This window comes from Leptinotarsa decemlineata, unplaced genomic scaffold (genome assembly GCF_025532065.1).
Source record: "Leptinotarsa decemlineata unplaced genomic scaffold, Ldec_3_MD MMD2_tig00026358_RagTag_RagTag, whole genome shotgun sequence".
Lineage (NCBI taxonomy): Eukaryota > Metazoa > Arthropoda > Insecta > Coleoptera > Chrysomelidae > Leptinotarsa > Leptinotarsa decemlineata.
Genome location: NW_027412703.1, coordinates 6,786,980 through 6,809,993, shown reverse-complemented (window position 1 = coordinate 6,809,993; position 23,014 = coordinate 6,786,980). Strand labels below are relative to the sequence as shown.

The following is a 23,014-nucleotide window of genomic DNA, read 5'->3' as shown; positions in this document are numbered from 1 at the left end:
AGTTGGTTAGAGTGTCCCAATTTTGTCAATTTGCTGAAAAGAACATAATGGTCTATTTGATCGAAGGCTTTTTGAAAGTCTAAATAAACAACATCGGCTTGTTTTTACTTGTCTAGGTACGTACAGATATATTGATTTAAACATGTAAGATTTGTTATACATGATCTTTGTTGTATGAAACCATGCTGAGTAGGAGAAATAACTCATTCTCCAGAGCAAGTTTTCAATTATGATCCACGACAGGAATGGTGATAACTAGTAACACCTAACGAATATTTTGCTGATATGATGAAAAATGCTACTTATGGCGGATTTTGTGAGTTAATAGCAGCAGGATTAATATTCCTATTCAAGTTTGAAGTTTATAGAAACGGTCTCATACATACGGAATCTGGATCTAACTACTATCCGGTAAGGCGATTACGATTTAACAAAAGATTATTTGTTTATTGGGCATTTTGATGCCTATCTTCCCATAGCAGCATAGAAAATTACTCTGCCTCGTATGGTGGTAGCTGTAGAAGAACATGATTTTGGAATCGATACACCTTCGCAACTTAAAGTTGATGAGGGTTGTCAGGAGGTACCTGTTTTAAAGCGTGAACATTCACCTACTGTATCTTCAATGAATCGTGATGAAAATTTAATAAGAAGTTTATTGTCCCAATCTGAGTCTGTGACATTAATAGAAAAAAAAACAAACGTAGGGCAAAGTTTACTAATTACACACGAAAAACTCAAATAAAAAAGGTACAAAAAAATATGGACAGACTCTATCTGAATCCCACCGTAAAGCTGTGTCTGAATATAAGAAAAAAACTCTGATGTACAGAGGCAATATGTGGCCACCTACCAGGCTGCAAACCCTGAAAAACATAGGCAATCTGCTGCACTATATCAGGCCAGGAATACTGATGTGCATAGACTGATTCAGCCACGGTATAGAGAAAATACAATTCAGCGTATATGGAGAAGCAAGTTGCTTTCGGGTTTGGCGTATGACCCAGATATTGCTTATGGAACTGACAGCAGTGTAGTCTTAGGTTCTATGACGTACAAGTGTCAGTGGTGTAACGCCTTGAAGTGGAAAGATGAGACACCTGGCATGTGTTGTAGCGCCGGTAAAGTACAACTTGAGGCGTTTAAACACCCAAATCATGTACACTTCATGGATAATATCCGAAAATATAATACCTGTTTTCAAATGACTTCCTGTGGTGGAAAAAAACTTTTAAAGTTCAAGGACAAGTCTATCATTTAATTGGCCGTAACCTGGGCAGAATGCACAGTTTCTGGAAATTAATTTCGTCGGTGAAGATGATAGAGAAGCTAATATTCGATGTTAATGTTGATATCGGACAAATTCGAGCCATTTTCCACTGCTCAGAGAAGGCACAAGTTGATACAGTCCTTTATCATAAGGCTAGGAACATTGTCAACGCCTGCAGTGAGTTTACTTCTTAATTTTTTTGAAGCAGTAATAATATCGATTTTAGAGAAGGCAGGGATGTTAATCTTCCTCTTGAAGATGATCACTTGATGATCGAAACACGTGTCAAGGTATTTCACGAAGCATACTCTCGTTAGAAACCAAGTATACACTTCTGAAGTACTTGGCGAATCCATTGACAATATCCCCAGGCTTATCAAATACCTTATCATCAAGTTTCATTATACCCGGTATACGCGAATGACCTTTTTTACTGTCTATGAAAAATCAGAAAGTCGAGCTGTCAGATAAAATATTATTTTCACCTAAGTTTGTAAATTGACTATATGCTGCTTTTATTTTAGTTTTGACAGTTTTTCTCAGATCCGAGAATTGATTTTAATAAAATGCTGTTTTATATTTCTTATAGTTTTTATATGCTAATTTTTTTTTATATGGCTTATAACATCGGCGTCGAACCATGGGGGAAATTTACGTGTTTTTACTGTTCTCAGTGGAACTGTTTGAAAGAAGATGATGTGTAATTTTTGATATAATAAATCACATGTCGAGTCGATGATGTCAGTACATTCAGAAACGTCACACTATTCGGTTGTTCTGATATTCAATCGATAACACCACTTTTTCTTAGTTTTCCTAATTCCCTTGGCCATAGGCGGAGTATTGGAATTTGAGTTCAGAATTTTGTTACACGCGTGGTATTCACTATGGAAGCAGTTTTACGACAAGCATTTGACATATCCTACTATTTAGGAACGCTGGGAAAGATGAATGTTTCAAATTCAATTCAAAATATTTAAGTTACGAAATCTTCTGACGTCGCTGGCTTTTGAATTATGGGAGAATGTTTGTTCACAGGAGTACAATTCCTTCATAATGAAAGAAATGTACGTGTTCTAAAATAACATGCATATTTTTTTGTGAAAATGAATAGGTATAATACTCAGATGTAATTTAGCATAATTTACCCTTTTCATTATGAATCGTAATGAGTCTGGTGGAAGCCTACCGAAAAACAATTACTTCCCTGGCTAATACTACTAATATCTGTTTTAGAGTGTTAATACATGAGATGTTCTTGCCTGCTATTGGGGATTCATTCACGAGATGAAGCTCTTACTAGTTATCTCACATTTTCCGAAGGTATCATACTTTGTTCACAAGATAAAGTTGTTACTATTTAACAAACATTTTCCTTAGACGAAGGTTTTATATTGTAAAATTGCATGTGTTTTTCCTATATTCAAATCCGGTAGCAAAAGTGATATGAATAATTATAGGCCCATTTCGGTTCCCCCTGTATTTCCAAAAATTATCGAAAAGGTCATGAATAATAGGTTGATAGATTATTTAGACTCGAAAAATTATTTATATTCAGGTCAATATGGCTTTCGCAGATCGGATGATACTGAATCTGCAGTAATGGATGTCAGTTCTAATATTCAACAATTAGATAAATATATGAAATGTGGTCTATTATCTCTCGATTTGCGAAAGGCATTTGACACAGTCAGTCATAATATTTTATTAAAAAAATTGAATAGTATTGGTATTCGAGGAATTATTTATAGATGGTTTGAAAATTATTTATCTAAAAGAAAACAGTTTGTGTGTCTAAGGAAAAATGCCAGTTCATTGAAAACTATCACCTGTGGTGTTCCACAAGGGTCTATTTTGGGTCCTGTTTTATTTTTGATTTACATAAATTCTGTTTCAAAATTATTGTTGAAAGGAAATATTAAGTTTTACGCGGATGACACAACATTGCTTTATTTTTCTAGTGATACTAAAGAAGTTTACAATAACATGAAAAATGACATTATATTGCTAACCTCTTGGTTGAATTATCATAAATTAAGTTTGAATTATGAAAAGTCTTCTTTAATGTTGATAACTAAGAACAAAATCACAAAGAGAATTTGACTGTTAACAACAAAATGATTAAATATTGTCAAAACACAAAATTTTTAGGACTATACATTGATGAAAGTCTCTGCTGTAATAAGTACGCTACAAAATGCCTAAGTGCCAACTGTGATCTGTCTCGAGGGTCACCGATTAAAGCAGTCAAGCTCAGATCGTGTATGATTCCACATCCTAGCCCTAGCCATCCTGTCTATATATATATATATATATATATATATATATTCAATTACACATCTGTTGGAATAGGTACTCATATTGAGATGTTAAAAAAGAAAATCGGACCAATTTTAGGAAATATTATTTAGGATTAGAAATTTTATTCAATTAAAATATCTCAAATGAATATATTTCTGTTTGGTATATTCAAATCTACAATATTTAATTTCAATTTGGGGAACAGCTAATTTATCAATAATAAATCCTCTCAAGAGACTGCAAAATAAAATAATAAAATGTATATTCAAATTACCATATCTTGAACTTTCAACAAATATATATATATATATATATATATATATATATATATATATATATATATATATATATATATATATATATTTATATATTTTTAGGAGTTAAAATATATAATAATCTTCCAGAGAAACTAAAAATGAATCGAAAAACAAAATTCAAATCGGAATTGAAAAAGTTTCTGCTTTCTTCCTCTAATTGAAATTCTGATCTCCATATTACATTTTTTGTTTTTAATTACCATTATAATTCAAAAATGTATATATTTATATATGTATGTGTGTGTATATGTAAATATGTATGTATATTTGTGTTTGTATTTATGTATTTATGTGCTGTATATGTAACTGATATTTAATATTGAAATAATTTATTTAATCATTTTAAATTATATCCCTGTTATAAACATTCTAGTTTTTTGGGATCAATAAAGATTATTATTATTATTATTACATATAGTCGAGCCGCCTTGAAACCAGTCGAATCCTAGGCACACTGCTATTTGGGCCGGATATTTCCTGCACTGATGAGGTAATACCTCGAAACCGAGGTATAAGTAATGAACGAGAAGCATCTACAAGACTACCCTCTGTGAGATATTAAATATGATATAATTCAGTGGTGCCGGATATTATCAGGCAAAGTAGTTGTTTTTCGGCAGGCATTTTAAATAACCTATTGCGTAGATGTGTTGAGAGAGAAGAATGTTTTATAATTTCATTTTGAAACATTCATGTTTTTACTCATTGGATTGATTTTTCGCGAATCCGTCCACTAAAAACCATCACCTTAACAAGACAATGATCAGTAAAAGTCAGCCATTTTCACATGAAAATGTATTTTACATTTTTTCATGAAAAGCATTTTTAACTATGTTAACTTTTGAAACAATTGAATTGAAAACATTAAGTGATCGGTAAGTCAATAACATACCTAAATTTTAATTGTTCATCATTTTACAGTAATAGATCCTCATTACTCAAATTATTGTTATCAAATATATTATTATTTTCCCAAGAATTTTGTTGACCATCAATTTGTTGGGAAACCACAAAACTGTTTTTTTGCAAATATTTGTTGATGATAATATTAATATCATTTCCTTCGTGAAAAATACTTGGTTGTGAATACCTATCAGAGTCTTCATCTTGGATTGCATCAATTTCAGGTTTCTTGAACTTTTCCTTTGAATTATTTTTCTTCACAACAGCGAATCTGTATGTTTCTGTACTCATTGTATTTGTAATATCACTTTCTATTGATTTATTTCTATTAGATCTGAAAGTTTCGTAATCTCTTTCATTTGAATTCAAATACTCCTGAAATGGTTTGCCATTCTGATCACTGAAAATTGACACATTGAAATCCTCATTAGACTGATATTTTTTGCAAGGGAAATATTTAGGCTTTCTTTTCATTTGAGTATGTGCCGGAATAACCTCCAAACCATTATTATGTTTTCTGATTAATGCAAGCTGAGTACTATTTTGGATCTGTTTTATTGTTGGTCTATTGATGATTTGTTCCAAGTATTTAGAAATATTAGGGGTGTGTGGATTACTCTCTAATATTTTTCGGTCCTGTTCTTTAAATTCTTTTCTGATTTCTCGCGCACTTAGTTTTTGCAGGAGAATAGATTTACTTTTGGACTTTTTGATTTTCTTGGAAATCATAGATTTCTTTTCATTTTTAGGAGTTAGTTTGGTGATAGATTCAGTGAACGTTTCGTTTACACTTTTATTTGTAGAACTCAATATACTAGAGGAAGGGGGCGAGGGTCTTCTTAAAATGAACTCGTTAAATATGGCAGACTTTTCTTCTTCATTGTTTGAGTCAAACGACACAATCTTTGAATTTTCCTGAATATTACAAGAAACTGAGTCATGAGTTCTAGGATAGATGTTATTAAAATTATCGTTTTCGATTGAAATCTGTGTAGCACTCAGATCTTTTTCTATAAATGGTTTCTTATTTTTTTTATCATCAGAAGTTTCGGTAGTTTTATAGGCAGTTTCGGATGAGGCCTGATCTAAATTTCGTTTCTTTGAAGCAATCGACAAACTTGTTACACAAGAGTTTTCTTTTTCGAAAATAATTTCATTTGATTCAATGCAGGACTCCGAATGAGTATTGACATTTTGTACCGTTGATGCATCTGATACTGTTTTACCACATGAATCTATTGGCATGTTCATGGCCAAGTCACCAGTTTGAATTTCAGGATCATTCTCAACAGCAGATGCTTCATTAGTAGAAGCACAATCATTTCCTTTCGTTTGAGTCACTGTGTATTGGAATGAATCTGAAGCAAACTTGTTAAATTCATCTTCACTATTGACAATCCTGTTTAGTTTGTAAAATCCATCAGAAACACCTACAGCATTATAATTATCGTGGCTTTTATCTGAATATAATGGTGAATTATTACAACCATCAGAAATATTTTTTTTGCTAAATGAAGAAGCTAACCATTTGGAACTAGAATTATCTTGTGAACATACGCCAAATATGCAATTATTTTCACTACTTTCAGATTGATTTGTGTTACTTTGCAAACTAGTACTTCTAGGGGCATCATCGATTCCTTTCACTTTCATTGGTACTTTGTCATATGTTTTGTTAATAGTGACGTCAGCAATAATATTAATTTTAGTATTCTCATCTTCTGCATGCCCCTCTCTCCAAGATACAGTTGTATCGTTCATTCCTTCCACTACTGCAATTATAGGTGAAACATAATCTCTATATCTTTGATTACATAAATTTGTTGTATTTTCATTTAATTCATCCCGACTATTTTGAATAGATCCAATACTCCCTTCTTTATAGATAGTGCGATTTAGTGGGATTTTTGAACATTCTACCTTTGTCAGATCTACATCACTTGTATATTCGATACAATGACTAAATTTACTGCTTGACGGTGAATAGCAACAAACTGCTGTCAAATATTGAGCAGTTGGGGTTGATGTCCTTGTTGAAATATCACTAGATGGTAGCGAAGACAATCCAGCAAAAAAATTTAATGGATCTGATTCTTGAATTATACTATTAGTAGCTACTGATTTTAATGGGAAGTCAACCGGTGGATTTGAAGTCATAAATTCAGAAGATTCATTGAGTGGATCGAATGACGGGGAACTGAAAGATATATTATCTTGATAGGAATATCTGGACACCCTGGGAAGAACTTTATCAAGAAGATCGTTTTTATTTTGAGTTAATCTTGAATTGCTTGTCAAAACTTCAGGGGTGAATACTTTGATTCTTTCTTCTACTCCACGTATATCATTATCATCCAAGGTCAGGTTGTTCAGGGATAGGCTGTCAGTTTTCGAGTCATAAACTTTTGCAGCATATCCAAGTTCATTTAAGTCCTGTTGGTATTTTTCCAAAATGTTATTAATTTTTTTGGTAGAAAACTTTCCTTCTAATTTGAGTTGGCGAAATTTTGATTCTACAGCATACTTTAATCGAGATTTTGGGTCAATGGTTACGAAAGTCAATTCCTGGAAGAGAAAATAATGAAATAGTAGAATAAAAATTTCACTAATTCAGACTTCCATTGTCTACTATGTAAAATGATTTGATATCCCTGAAACAACTAAAAAAGAAGAATTAAAAATGAATAGATGAAAATAACAATTATATTAAGCAAAAAAGCCTGAAATGAAATAATAGCGAGATAAAATACAAGTAAAATAGAAGAACTGAACAAAAATAAATGAAAATGAAGAAATGAAAAAAGAAAATAAAAATAAAAAGTTGAGAGATTCCAAGTCACGTTAGTTCACGACGTTTCGATTGTTAGTATCTACAATCGTCTTAGGGTGATGACTGTAGAATAAAAATTACTTCACTAATATTTACCTGTTTTGAAATTTCCTCTATTAAATTATCTACAAAACTTAGAATATCCTTGGGCCATATATTTCTCACAAGATATATACCATAATGCCTTACAGACGTGACACCAGGTATAACACTATATTTGTATTCCAATTTGAATGAATTTGTCTTTCTACCCAAAGAAATAGTTTCCATCTGCCACCTAAAATTTACTCGTATTTAATCAATCAGGGAAAATTGTATTTGAATAAATATATAACTATATAAACTTTACTATACAGGGTGTAACTAAATAAGTGTAAAACATTATTTAAGGAGGTGATTCCTCATCAAAAAAAAAGATAGGGATCTTTCATATAAAGAAATTTCATTGGGGCATCCCTTGTTAAGATACAGCCCCTTAAAGGGGGTTCATAAAATTTGTATAATAATTTTTTTCACAAGCACTAAAAAAGTTACAATAATGAAAAGACACTTAGCCAGAAATTTATTTGGTTTACCCCATGGTTGTAAGGGGTGGAAAACGCAACCCCTAAAATTTATTTCCAATGTAACTTTTTGTCTTATTATTTGTTTACCATTTAAAAATTTATTTCCGATAATCTGTTCCATTCTAAACAAAAAATGTTTCTTGGGTTTTTTGCCCAAAATAAACCAGTTCGCAGCAAAAAATTATTTTACGAACAACTACAGAGATACATCATCATAAATGCGAAAATACGAAACTAATCTATCTAGTAGGTCGTTATTAGCGATAGTGACAATTAAATTGGTATGACGCTGTCAGTTTGTGAATTTTCGAAATTGAATTAATACTAATTGTGTGTTGTTGTTCTGTTCTCCATTTGTTACTTTAATAATTCACTTGTTATTAAAATGGCATACACAAATGAGGAAATGGCTGATATGCATTACGTTTACGGTCTGTCGCAGGGGAATGGGTTAGAAGCTTCTAGAAGATATGCTGAAATGTATCCTCAAAGGCAGCATCCTTCACAAGGAATATTTGCTCGACTTCATCAACGATTACGAGAATATGGTTCATTCAACAAAAGAACGCAGGATTGTGGTCACCATCGATAAGTACGAACACCACAGCTTGAGGAAGCAGTACTTAATTTGATTGAAGAACAACCTACTACTAGTACTAGAAAGATTGCTTTCCAGCTAAATGTTGATCATATGACGATATTTCGAATTTTAAAGGAAAAACTCTTACACCCTTACCATCTGCAACGAGTGCAGGTACTGTTACCGCGAGACTTTCCGAACCGTCTTGAATTTTGCAATTGGATGCTGGAAATGATTAGAAGAAATTGTGACTTTCTGAAGACGATTGAATTCACAGACGAATGTAGTTTTTCTCAGGACAAGATTATTAATTTTCATAATTACCACATATGGGCTGATGAAAACCCTCACGCTATTGTCGAAACTAATCATCAAGAACAGTTTTCTCTTAACGTGTGACTCGGAGTTATTGGGTATGATTTAATTGGGCCTCATTTAATTGGGCCTCATTTTCTACCTCCTTGCATCCAGTACTGCTGGGGAAATTCCTTTGGGCGTCAGAAGGGATATGTTTTTTATGCATGATAGGGCTCTTGCCGATTTTAGTCAAGTAGCACGTCAGCATTTAACTGAAACATATGCCAATCAGTGGATAGGTCGAGAAGAACCACAGAACTGGCCAGCTCGATCCCCGGATCTCAATCCTCTCGATTTCTTTGGTTTTGAATTGGTTCGTACTCCTGTTCACGATTTAGAGAACTTAAGAAACCGCATCATCGATGCGTGCAGGGTAATCAGAGAAACTCCAGGAATTTTTGAGCGAATACGTGGCTCAATGCGCCGACGTCTAGACGCATGCGTAATCTCTGAAGGTAGACATATTGAATATTTACTATGATTTCTACATGTTGTGTGTTTTGTTATTAATAAATTAGTTCTGTTTATTACCCTTTAATCGTTTAATGCAGGTACTAACTACAAAATAAGAATAAATCCAGTTCGCATTTATGACTATATATCTCTGTAGTTGTTCGTAAAATAATTTTTTGCTGCAAACTGGTTTATTTTGGTCAAAAAACCCAAAAGACATTTTTTGTTTAGAATGAAACAGGCTATCAGAAATACATTTTTAAATGGTAAACAAATAGTAAGACAAAAATTTACATTGGAAATAAATTTTAGGGGTTGCGATTTCCACCCCTTACAACCATGGGGTAAACCAAATAAATCACTGGCAAAGTGTCTTTTTGGTAGTACAAAACGTCAGGGTAATTTAAATATTGTAACTTTTTCAGTGCTTGTGAAAAATATTGTTATACAAATTTTATGTACCCCTTTAAGGGGTTGTATCTTAACAAGGGATGCTCCAATGAAGTTTCTTTATATGAAAGATCCTATCTTTTTTTCGATGAGGAATCACCTCTTTAAATGTTTTACACTTATTCAGTTACACATTTGTGACATTTGTTGTATAAATTACAAAGTTATTGCAATTCGATTTTATTTCGTTCCATTGAATATGAATTATGAGATTTTGACTTGATTATTCTCAAAGTTATCGATTTTTGAGTTCGTTCGAATAAATAATTAAAAGAAAAATACAGACATATAAAGTGTGATGTAAATATAGGTCAGCAAAATACAGGTTATACAGGGTGACAATATGAACGAGAATTGTTGAGAAATACGGAACATATACAGGGTGATGCAAATATATTAAACAGCGAGGCAAGGAAATGTAAGTTGCAATGTGGTACAAATTTGAAAATAATTGAAAAAATACAAGACAGCAACGAGGTTTTACGGGAGGGGAGACACAAAGCCCCACACAGTGGTCAATATTTACATTAGTGGTTGTACTTTAGGCTCATTCTGGACATTATTCAACACTCACAAAGTATCTACAACTAAGCCCAAGTGACTATAAGTGAAGTAAAACCCCAGCAACATCCAATCTCCAGCTACAGATATATACTCTCTTTCCTATGAAGAAATAACAGAAAAACAGCCATTTCAGACGTTTCGGAAGTTTCAAGCGCCATTTCGCCCATTTCAAGCGTTTTTAAGATTCGAGAGTAGAAAGGGCATTATTCAACCAAGGACTCCCATAATCCACCTTGACAAAGTGGTCTGGATAGAGTCTGCGGAGTTCCAAGAGAAAATCTCGATATTTTATCCGTTTCTCCTCCTCTTTTCGGACGATATTCGTCTGGAGGAGCTGAAAACTTCACGACAAATATCGTCTTGCTCTGGTGGTCGAGAAGGGCTACATCAGGCTTATTAGCTTGTATGAGCCTGAGGGTGGGGAACGAATAGTTCCAATGAATTCGGTACTTCTCGTTCCCCACAACGGATCCAATATCCCTCGGAGCGTAGGGCAACACCGGTGTCGTGTCAATACCGTAAGAGTGCCACGTTATGTCAATGGATATAGGCCGAGACCGCATATGCTGGACATGCTGATAGCAAATGCATTAGGATCTCGGGCGCCTCGCGGCAGTCCCTGCGCCTTGTGTCAGGAACCTCTATACCCATCACGCGACTGCGGTAGACTAAGGCAGCGGTTCTCAATTTTATTCGGCAATGGAACCCTAATTGAGCATACATTTTTTAATGGAACCCTAGCTAGTTATTCCGATAACTGAAGCATTCACATATTAGTTTGAATATGTTGCGATTCGAAGCAAGAAAAAAATATGAATGAAACACAATCATTGTAATGATTGTGTCAGTTAATGGTTACTTTACCTTATGTGTTCATTTCGCGCCAAACAACCATTTTGTTAACAACAATGAGCCGCCTAAACTGCCTTGCTAATCAAGAAAATCAAATATATTTTTTTCATGTTCTGAAGCATAGCTTTTTTCTACGAATGTAACATTTTTTCTTTTGAAGTAACAGTTGAAGCGATTTGGTAATTACATTACCTTAATATCTCGATCAATCATTATTATACAAATATTATTTTCAGAATCAAGATGCAAAATGGTGCAAATATTTTAAACTTATTCAAGATGGTTTTCCACAAAATGTAGATACGACCTTCTTGATTAGCAGGGCAGTAAACCATTATTTAAAACTGAAATTTCAAGATAGTTGTCTAACAGACGCATAAGTCTGCGCGACGCTCGTCATGCAAAATAATCTTAATTTGTGAAGTGAACTATTTCACATAATATTGAGTTACTTATGTTGAATTTCTGTAGGATCGTTTCCAAGTTGCAAATTTGGTCAGTTGATATTGTATTCTATTTATTCAATAAATACGGTGATAATATTATACCTACTTTACCTCGACACTGTTTTTTCCATGGAGAATCAAGTTAATAATTCATTGTCTTTCATTTTGGATTTTATTTTTTGTTTGGTCAAGTTAGAATCGTCCATCAAGCAATATGCTCAATTTGTTGGACTTACAGTGAAATAAGCCTTGTACATTTGATAAAGTTAACCTTCATAAATTTTTTCCACAATTCATCTGTGAAAACTATAAATAATTATTTCCATCAACAACATCTACTTACAATTTAATATTGGGGTAAATATCATGCAGCTTTGCCAGCAATGTGAAATGGCTGGTGATATAGATATAAGCAGATGAGTTTGCCAAGTTCTCAAGGGTAGCTATAGCGAGGGCAGTACCTTCTTCTAAAGATGTGGACCTTCCTAATTCATCAATTACAATGAGCGAGTTTTCTGTCATTGTCGTCATGATATATTTTATTTCTTTCATCTGTGAAACAAAACATTTTTTAAATAGGCAGGAAAACCTCAAATAATATTTAGGAAAGATATTTTATATATTCATTTGAAGCTGTAACTTTTAGTATTCTAATATTTTATGAAAAAACAATTTTTTAACAAAAGTAATATAGAACAGTTTCAAAATTCTTTACTTTCAGAAAACTAGGATATGGTATTCAACTTGCTTGATGTAAATGGTAAATATAGAAATTTTCATGACATATTGTTCCACCATTTCGGCATTGCATTTCCGGAAAATAAAGTCAAAGTCAAAACTTATGAAACAAATTGGGTCACGTTTGACATAAAAAATTATTCCTAATATATTGGTGACTTACACAGGATTTACAAAGACACAAAATGTGAAGATATACTCACTAAATATGAGCAAGAAAGAAAGGCATACAGGAAATATTTACAGATTACAAAAAGGCAATAAATGACAGCAGAATCTCAACTTTAAAAAATAAATCCAAGACCATTTGGAATATATTTAATCAAGCCAAAAATAAAACCATATTGAAAGATAAATCCGTAGCCCTCAAAGATTTCAAGGGACAGACTATAACAAATCCTTTTGGATTAGCTACTAACACTTTTAATAATTTTTACACCCAATGTGGAAATATACAGAATGTTCTTCACGACACTGTGTCGTTAGCCGAATAGAAATCTTCAACATAACAAATGAAATGCAGCCTAAATATTCATGTGGTATAGATGGAATACCACCTGTTATTCTCAAACAAATTGCAAAGTATATATGTGATCCTTTAGTAAATATTATCAATGAGAGCTTGTCATTAGAAGTTTTCCCTGATAACTTAAAAACTGCAAGTTGTGCCTGTTTTCAGAAATGAAATAAATAATTATAGGCCAATATCACTTCTTCCGTCAACTTCTGAAATCTTTGAACGTGTAATATATATCAAACTGCTACTTTTTATATACCAAAACAATAAGTGTTCTGCAGTTCGGTTTCAGGAAAGGTATGTCCACTGAACTGGCGATTCAATTCAATTAAACATATCACGGAAAGTGTAGATAGGGGAGACTCTTTGGTAAGCTTGTACTTTGACCTTTCAAAAGCTTTCGACACGAAGACCATAAATACTTTTGAACAAACTAGAAGATTACGGTATTAGGGGAGTAAGCCATAGGCTTATCTATCAAATTGTTCACAAGTTGTTGCTATCTTGCAAGGGGTACCTCAAGGGTCAATTCTTTTGTTATATGTGAATGATATGTCTCAATCATTGAAACTTGGTAGAATATATCAGTTTGCTAATGACACATCGGTTATTGTTACGGAAAATAATATGTCATAATTCTCAACAAAGGCTTCAACTGTTTCACTAAGCATGGGCATGTGGTGTGAAGAAAACATGCTCAAGTTAAATGTTGAAAAAACGGACCTAATAACTTTCAGTGAAAGAAACAACTTTGAGGAATCCCCATATGTGAAACTTAAATGTAAATCGTTTCCAACATCAAATCATATAAAATTTCTAGGCAGTATACTAGATCCGATCCTCAGCTAAGAAACACATATGTGGAGTTATAGGATATCTACGGGACCAAGTATCTATCTGTCAGTTGTTTGAGAACATATTATGTTCTCAAACTCATGTTCAGTCAATTATTTCCTATGGGATCATATTTTGGGGCTCTTCATCAAGCTCGCAGAGAATATTCGTAACACAAAAGAAAATTATAAGATGTATATTAAGATTAGATCGTATTAATTCATGTAGGACATACTTTTCTGAATTTGACATTTTGACAGTGTATTTCCTGGGCCTTGTCAACTTTGTGAAGAAATATCCCTACCTGTTTCCTAAAAACGCTGATCAATATTCTGCAAATATGAACCTCAACACTAGACATTGAAATGCGCTATCTGTCTCTTACCATAAATCAACATATTATGAGAAAGGTTCACAATACCAAGCAATCATAGAAAAAGTAGCCGTTACTCTGATATCTTCTCTAATAGTGACTGATGAACCAAATGAAGTTAACAGTCAACTATTTATATATTTCATCATATTCATTTGTGAGCTGGTATTAGGTCAAAAGTGAGTGAGTCCATTCGACCATCCACCGCAACCCGCAAGGGTTCATTGTGGCTATATGAGCTGGTGTAGAACAATTTCAAAATTCGTAAAAAATACATCGATGTTACCCTAACCGGATCTATAAACAAGTACGACAGCTGTTTTCAACTGGGTTAGGTAGATTCCAGTAAATTCACAGTCTTGTTCAATACTGGTTCTCTCAGAGTGTTTTGTGGCCCGAGTCGTTACTATTACTGTTATTTAGGTAAGTAGCTAAGCCACCATGTATTTTGGTGGTCTGCAAAAACCGCTAATCAGTTTATAACCTTGAATATTATTCAGTTTGCGACAGTCTTCACTCTAATATGTGTGATTGATGACTTGTTTACTTTATGGTAATTCATGAAATGAATAAAAACAATTTTGTCTAAATACCACTAGAAAATTTTATTTTACGACCGGTCTATGAGTGTTTGGTTTGGTTTTTCGAAATTCTGATTTTTTTGCAAACTCCCAAGAAGAATTTTCCTCGAAGATTTATCATGTTGCCGTAATTATAATTTGATCTCCTCAAGTAGTTATTGCACTCGAATATATATATATATATATATATTCTCAATATCCGTGATTAAAATCTGTTTTTCCGTTAATCAGCTGTCGCCCCCATACGAACGACAACTCTCAGAAGTTGAGAAACTTGTGCGAGCTAAGGACTAACGAGGTCTTACCTTTTAACGTGTTATTTCACACTATTTCAATTTAATTCTAACGAGATTTCGGCAAACAAATGGCTATCCATCGTGATTGGCCAAAAGATAATATCATTTTTGTGAAATTTTCTGAATTAATAATTGCTGTTTTCAGCAGAATATTATTATTTGCATTAAGTTTGAATAGCATCACGGTCATCATTCTTGAACTTTGTGAGAAACTTCATCATATTTTTTCCGAATAATCCAGCAAACATCAATATTCTTCCTTGTCTTGGGGCACAGTTTTCTTCCACTAATATATCATTTTGTTTTGCTTCATCAGTGAGTATTTTTTGTCATCCGTGGTTCTATAAGATTTTTATGTACTTCCTTGTTTAGTGTGTTTATATTTTTACATTCATTACCTTTTCCTACGGCAATGAACTCGACTTCATGTGTTGAAATTCCTATTGTTTTCTGTACCACTGGTTTTGTCTGAGTTCCAATACAGTGTTTGTTGTTTTCAGAAGCTATTTTATTTTGTAGATCTGCAATAAGTTTTTTCATTTCTGTGATAATTTTTTTATGTTCTTCCGACGAGTTATTGAGTTCCATTTCTGATTGTTCTGCAGTCCGCATCAGACCATCTTTCTCTTTGTGTAACAGCTCTATGTTTTTCCGTGCTCTTCGCAGCGTAATATTTTGTCTTGTGAAAATTTAATTTAATTTTTGAATTTTTTTTGGATACAGCTCCGGTGATAAACATTAGCACATTTGGTATAATCATAGTGAAAAAAAGTTTTCGATTTGCAGCACACAAAAAGGAAATGAAAAGACTATTGTCAAGCTTACCAAGGAAGAAACTCATCATTTTTCATCCAGAGCGAGAAACAACATCATTCTCAAAGGTTTTCTGCTGAAATCGCCCAGTTATCACCCGATGACGATTGTGGATACTAACAATAGAAATGTCGTGAAATAACTTGGTTTGATATCTCTGAGATGGAAGTCCGAACTAGTAGAATTCATCACGGAACATTGTCAACCATTTTCAAATAAATACCACAATTTTCATTATGGTGGTTATGCATGGTTTTTGAGCAACAACCACTTGCTCGCCACCCATTTCATAGCGAATTTCATCGAATTGAAAAGCGAGAGTTATTCAATAGCTAGGACTGCTTAATGAAATCAGATGGTGTGAACTGCATTATCGAGTATGAAATCTTGAAAATTAATTGGGATTTTGATCTCATCTGAATTCTCATAATATGATGAACCATACGGCTTATATAAATGCCCATGAAGATTAATGAGAAAATGTTCAAGCATGGGCTTCTCAAATACATCCAGTTTATCACTTGTGTAGATTCAGAAACGATATTTGTTATAGCTTTATAAAGTACGTTTTCATTGATATCTTTTCTCAGATCGCAATTGCTACTGCTGTCCAATTCGATGAAAGGGTATCCCGACAATGTAAGTGTATGCGACATGAAATTTTACTGATTTTGACAGCAGAATTTGTATCAGCTCTGGGTAAGCTACTAGATCGATTTCAGGACGGTCCTACTACCAGGAAATATTTACCGGTAGATATTTACTGGCAATCAAAAAATAAATATTTCGAAATGAAATTTCAAAATATTCATTTTTTTTATAGAATTTGGGTGGCCTATCCAACTTATTCATGTCATTATGAATGAGTTAATCCTTTTCACAACAAAAATAGTTTTTCTCGTAAACGGGCCATTATCCTCATCAGAATTACTGCTGGAATCATTGTAATGGTCCTGGCAGTACTGATACTTCAAAACATCACTATCATTTTGTAAGTTTTGTGGTAGCTTATCCCATACAGGTGCAATTTCATGTGGTGCAAACCCAATTAACTCATCTTTCAGCGAGTTGTTCTTTACTCATTTCTCGTAAGGTTTACACTCCGGAATATGCGATCATGAAATGTTTTGTTGTTGATGCTCAAAGTTATATGTGATATTGTCGCAACTCAGTACTCGCTTGGCTATTAACGGGAGAATTTTTATTTGCTGTTTCACCCATTCATTCATTCATCCAAATAATAAAAGAACTATTTAAAAACTTAATTGAATATTTATTGTGAAGAAACGGAAAAAGTGAACTCATACTCAAATGTTAATAAAAATAAATACATTAAAAAACCAAAAACTTACATTTTACTGCCACCCAGCAGGATCGAAGAGAAGGAGATGTGCTGCATTGCTGATGATCAATCGATACTGAAATGAATATACTGTCTGTTCCTGATCTTGACCTCCCTTAATATTTATAAAGAATTATACGCTGACATTGCGACTTTGATCCGGTCACTGTACTGAGGTAAAATGCACAGCATGCAATGTGTGCCAACTTTGCGTATTTGGAGATTTTTTTATATTCTATATCCTGTGATCGGATCAATTTTCGATGTCTATGAACTTGAAATATTAAAAGATGGAATTCTGAATACTGAGTGTTCTTGTGTTAAAATATTGAAGTGGTGTTGGAATATCTTTCAATTCATGTATTTACTTAAAGGAATCTGATTTCATGATTATTTTCTATATTTGACAATATTAATGATACTATTTTTAAACGGGGTATCAATTCTTCTGGCAAGGGTAAATCACCAAAACTATCAAAATATTTCACTGAGGCACCGCTTTTTCTGTACACTACCCAATGTGTTCCTGATTTTAGCAAATCGTCACGCATAAATACCCCCGAAAGAATTAATCATTTTTCAGGGTGATGATACTTCAGGTCAACGTTAGAGAAAGCTTTTTGAGATGGAAAATCCACGAGTTTTTTAAATTTTGAATCTTCAGCTGAAGCCCTTATCTTTCACGAAACGGCTTCAAGAAGATCTTTCTTCTTCAGAAAGAGCAATTGCCTTCATGTGTGTAGTATGATAATTTGATTTACTAAATTGCTTCCTTCTTGCTTTCGCTGCCAGAAATGCTTTTGTTATGCTCGCCGTAGTATCGGTTTAACTAATTAGAGCTGATGAACCGAAAAAATTAAATGAATGGTGGAATTCCACCAATTTTCGGCATTGGTATAATTGTGTGAATTTTTTTCCCACCTACGGCCTTCGTTTATTTGCGTGCTACTTTCAGTAAGTTTTCAGTATCTCTTTTAGAATTTCCTACAATAAATTGGTTTTCTCATGCATGTAGATAGCTAATCACGCATTTTACGAACGACTCGAGAACCAAAAGCTGTATTATTTCTCTTGATAGTGAGTCTCTTTTTCTGTATATGTACCAAATCAACGCTTCTCCTCCATGTATTTGTTATGAGTCCAGCAATTGTAGTCAGGTACATGAAAGAATTTAATATTATTCATTTTCTAATATTGAAAACTTATACAGCATAACTGAAGTTTTTTAGAAAAAAAATAATATCAAAATTCAAAAAGAAAGAATAATAATGTTGTTACAAATTGTCCGATGTTTCCGGATTTATTATTAGTGATCTGCAATTCTCAATTGAGAATTTTTGAGAAAGAAAGATTTTAACTTTCTACTTCTTTGTCTTCATACAAAAAATTTGGGAATCTTACAGATAGACAAATCAATTGATTTCAAAATAAACTCTTTACAAAAATCTGAAGATCATGCAAAGAAGTAACTTTCAGACAAAAACGGAAAAAAAGCCCTTTCGAAACAACATTTTTCTTCCATGTACATCAATATTTATATGAAAGTAGTTGTTTTGAGATGGCTTTTTTACCGTTTGTGCCTGAAAGTTATTTCTTTGCATGATCTACATGATTTTGTAAAGAGTCTATTTTGAAATAAATTGCTTTCTTTTTTTCTTTGGAGTATTCCCAAATTTTTTGTATGAAGATGAAGAAATAGAAATCTAAAACTTTTCTTTCCCAACACTTATTCTCTCCTAAAAATATACCCCTATTAATTTTTACAATTTAGAAATAAAATACTTTATTTCATTTATAAAACAACAAAAATTAATTGGCGTTCCGGGGCGACTTCATTGATTCCAGTGGCGCATTTGCTTTTTCAGCTGCAGGAAAACCCGGAAAAACCTGCAGTACCACATCATCTGAAGATCTTGATCTGCCAATATCCTCTCTCTCATAAAACAAAATGTAGGGTGTCTCCAGAGGCTCCAGTAAATTCAATACATCGCCAAAACACTTCGTGACATGACTATCGTCAAACTTATCCGTTTCGTCTTTGACCAAGGCATAATAATGACCAAATTCAACGCCAGAACCACAGTGAACAATGAATGCATGAATATTATGATAGTAGTCTGCTAGATTGAAGTGATCATCGGTCGGTAGCCATGCAGTTCGACGTGAGTGCTTTGTTCATTCACTCGAATTGACTGCCGTGTTGGTCGGTGGTTCAAGCCCCAGTCTGAACGATCGACTTTCACTTGCTATCGTCCAACCCGTGTTAGGAATCACACGTTAAAAAGCAAGACCTCGTTAATCCTTAGCTCGTACAAGTTTACTTAAAAACCGATTTTAAACAAACTATTTTTCAGATTTCGATCATTCATAAAAGTTTGATGCTTACGTCAGAGGTTGAGTCATGTTTGAAGATCATCAGTGTTATTATTAGATTGACTGGTGCCTCGGCAATACTTGTTTCCTTATAACAGTCAGTTAGTTTGGCACATGTTTGGCAATACAATCACCAGTTAAAATTTCCATTTTCAGATGATTCAACAATAAGCTTTGCACGGACTGGTTATTAGTCATATTAGGAAACGCTAGTTGACGTTCCAAAAATTCACATTCGTTTTTGCTACCTCTTGAACATTTACTACAAAGTAAACAAGTGATGATTTTTCCAGCAGAAGATTCACAAACACAAGACAAGGTAGACTCTACGAAGTCATTCTATCCATAGCGGTCAGGAGTATTGATTCTGCTATTGTTTTGCTCACAAGTTTCCCAAGAATTCCAAACAATCATCTTGCTGTCCTAACGAGTATCTAGTGGACTTCAAAGACTCCAGGAAATCGGTTGGAGGGAAAGATGATACATTCTTACAAAGATGCCGCTGCATGAACAGGTGTTTGAGTTTGGTGAATAAGTAGGAAACATTCTTGTAGTCGTTCATCATTAAAACCTCGTTCTTGAAATTCTTCGTCATGAACAACACTTTTAAAATGCTATTCATGTAGAAAGTGTTTCCTAAATTATCTAATCCAATTATCTTTTCAAGGTTTTCAGAACAACTTTCTACTGATTTAGAAAGTCTACACTTTGAAAGAATCTAATGTTGTTTGCGAAAATTGTGATCTGAAGTATATTGAGAGAACTTTTAGAACATCTTTGAGTAGAGTAACTTCACATAAAAGTAATATACGAGCAAACAAAAATTCCTGTGCTTCAACACAAATTTATGTCTGAACTGGACAGACAATTAGATTTGACGAAACGAAAGTTTTTAATTCGAGAAGGAAATATGTCTGAAATGTTTTTTTAATGATACAAATCAACAAAAACTCAAAGAGTATGAATTAGAAAACTGGTCAAAAATGCACAACGAATTTTTCCATTAACTGTGATAGAATCACACTGTATTTTTTATAGGGAATAACGATCATTTTGTTCAACATAGTCGACTCAAAAATACCATTCGTTTGAACACCATATCTCCCGAAGATTATTTGAACTGTTTTTCAAATAGTTTCTAAAAATGTTTAATGATTCACTGCCAATTGACAACTCTGACTTTCACTGATAACATCACTGTCAGCCGGTCACTAAGTGTTCTGGTAATGTCTTGAATTTATTGGAGCCTCTGGAGACACCCTACATTTTGTTTTATGAAAGAGAGGCCATTGGCAGATCAAGATCTTCAGATGATGTGGTGCTGCAGGTTTTTACGGGTTTTCCTGCGCTTAAAAAAGCAAATGCGCCACTGGAACCAATGAAGTCGCCCCTGAGGGCCGATTAATTTCTGTTGTTGTTTCATAATTTCACGATTTACTTTCTTCTTTACTATCACAAAGCAGATGTTCATGATATGTTAAGTGGCTTCAATTTTTTTTCTCGAATCTTGATATGAGTAAACACAGATGACAAAAAAGTTTTCAGTTGATTGATCTAAAAAAATAAAAAACTACAACAAATCAGTGGCTGAGTAAGCGCCTTATTACTTCAAATATCGGTAACAAATTTCAACCAAATCGGTGTAAATATATTTATGATATTTCATGAATAAGGCTTCAACTTCAACGCCCTGTATCTCAGAAACGAAGCAACTCCGGACATATGTTCATGAAATATTTTTTTTAAAACGACCTAACGAATCACCCTCTGAAGTTTCGTACCGTAGTTGGAAAACACCCTGTAAGTATATGTTTTGGCATAGTCCTTCACGAATGGTATCTCATGCTGAAGTGGTATTTTGAGTATACATCCGTGAGAGTGTGTGTATGTGTGCAAGGGCTACACTGAGGTCTCAAATTGCCTACTTCCCAGGTAGTGACACGATTCAAGGAATTTGTGACTTCACGCCGAGGTCTTGACTTGTACTCCCCAGGTGTTCACACTGGTTTTCGCTCTGAAGCCAGTACTAATCGGTTCTGCGAAGTAGACAGATTGAGACCTCAGTTTAGCCATATTTTCGGTTGGCGTAATAGTCCAAGAGCTGGCGACAAAAATCGGCAAGAGTTTAGTAATGGCCCATAACTTAATATGACGTAGTATTGAGAGACAGCACCCACTCGTAAGGTCAGGAAGTGGAACACCTGGCGGCGGCACGCTTTGATATATGTAAAATTGCACCATGCTCTACAAGTGCTTAGTAATAATTGAAAATTTGCAAAAATGTAGTTTGTAGTATAAAAAATGGGTCAAAGTGGTCAGACCGCATTATTGTGGAACGCTGCAAGTCAGCACGTTATATATAAGTTGTCGCCGGAACGATGTCGGTGCAAGAGCTTAGTTACTACTGAAAATTGTTGTACTGCTCTTTTATTATATATAATTCAATAAAAAAACAGTCAGATAACAAACTGATGGAACGGAGGTAGTTAGCAGTCCCTTAAAGTGCGGATATCCAATCGCGCGTTTTCGGAGCAGGTTATAAAATTACAAATTGTAATAGAAAACATTTATTTAATATCAAAATAATACACCACGTTATGTACTAAATAATATTTTTTGAAATAAAATTAAATTTTTTAAACAAAGTCGGCACAACTATCGCTTTCTTCATCGTTCGTGTCCCAATTGGTTTCATGGATGTCGTCTTCTTGTTCACATTCAGGCTGAGAATCTATAAAAAAAACAATTGAATATTACAAACAAGATATTTGTAACATAATCGTTTGTGAAAGTAAAGATTTGCAATTTAAATTTACCTTCATTTTCATTTGGTTGTACGATTACGTCTTTCACAAACGTTGGTAATGGATTCCCTTCAAACCAGTCGAAATCATACCGGCCATTAACATCTTTCCAACAGGAAGTATAACATTGTTATCTTTTTCCAAGCAAATAATGCAGATAGAAGTCATTTTACACACACGAAACAAAATAATACTCCAGCACTGTACAGAATATGTCTGCAACTGATGCTTAGACGCTACACTAAACGCTGCTCGAATTGGGGAGCGTTTCTACAATTTTCGACAATCTTTGTTCCAGGTATACAAACAGACCCAGAGGCTGTCTAACTCACACCACAGGGATATACTACGGTCCCCTCGAACGTATAACAGACCTTTCGAGCAGATGTTTTGGAAAACGTATTTATTTTGTTTCTACCTCTACACGAAGAGAGCGTACATGCGTGTATTCCAT

The 23,014-nt window shown here is 33.7% G+C and overlaps 1 protein-coding gene across 4 annotated transcripts in view; it reads right to left on the bottom strand.

Moving 5' to 3' along the window:
* Nucleotides 1–4,668: 4,668 nt before the first annotated feature.
* LOC111510601 (uncharacterized) overlaps nt 4,669–23,014 on the bottom strand; it is an 83,028-nt gene continuing 64,682 nt past the window's right edge. For all 4 annotated transcript variants that reach the window (XM_074184853.1, XM_074184856.1, XM_074184854.1 and 1 more), the window contains 3 exons: nt 12,233–12,441; nt 7,718–7,898; nt 4,669–7,356 (listed from right to left, as the gene is read on the bottom strand). In XM_074184853.1, coding sequence (XP_074040954.1) covers nt 4,804–7,356; nt 7,718–7,898; nt 12,233–12,441 — 2,943 coding nt within the window. In that variant the 3' untranslated portion in view covers nt 4,669–4,803. The remainder of the gene's footprint in view (nt 7,357–7,717; nt 7,899–12,232; nt 12,442–23,014) is intronic.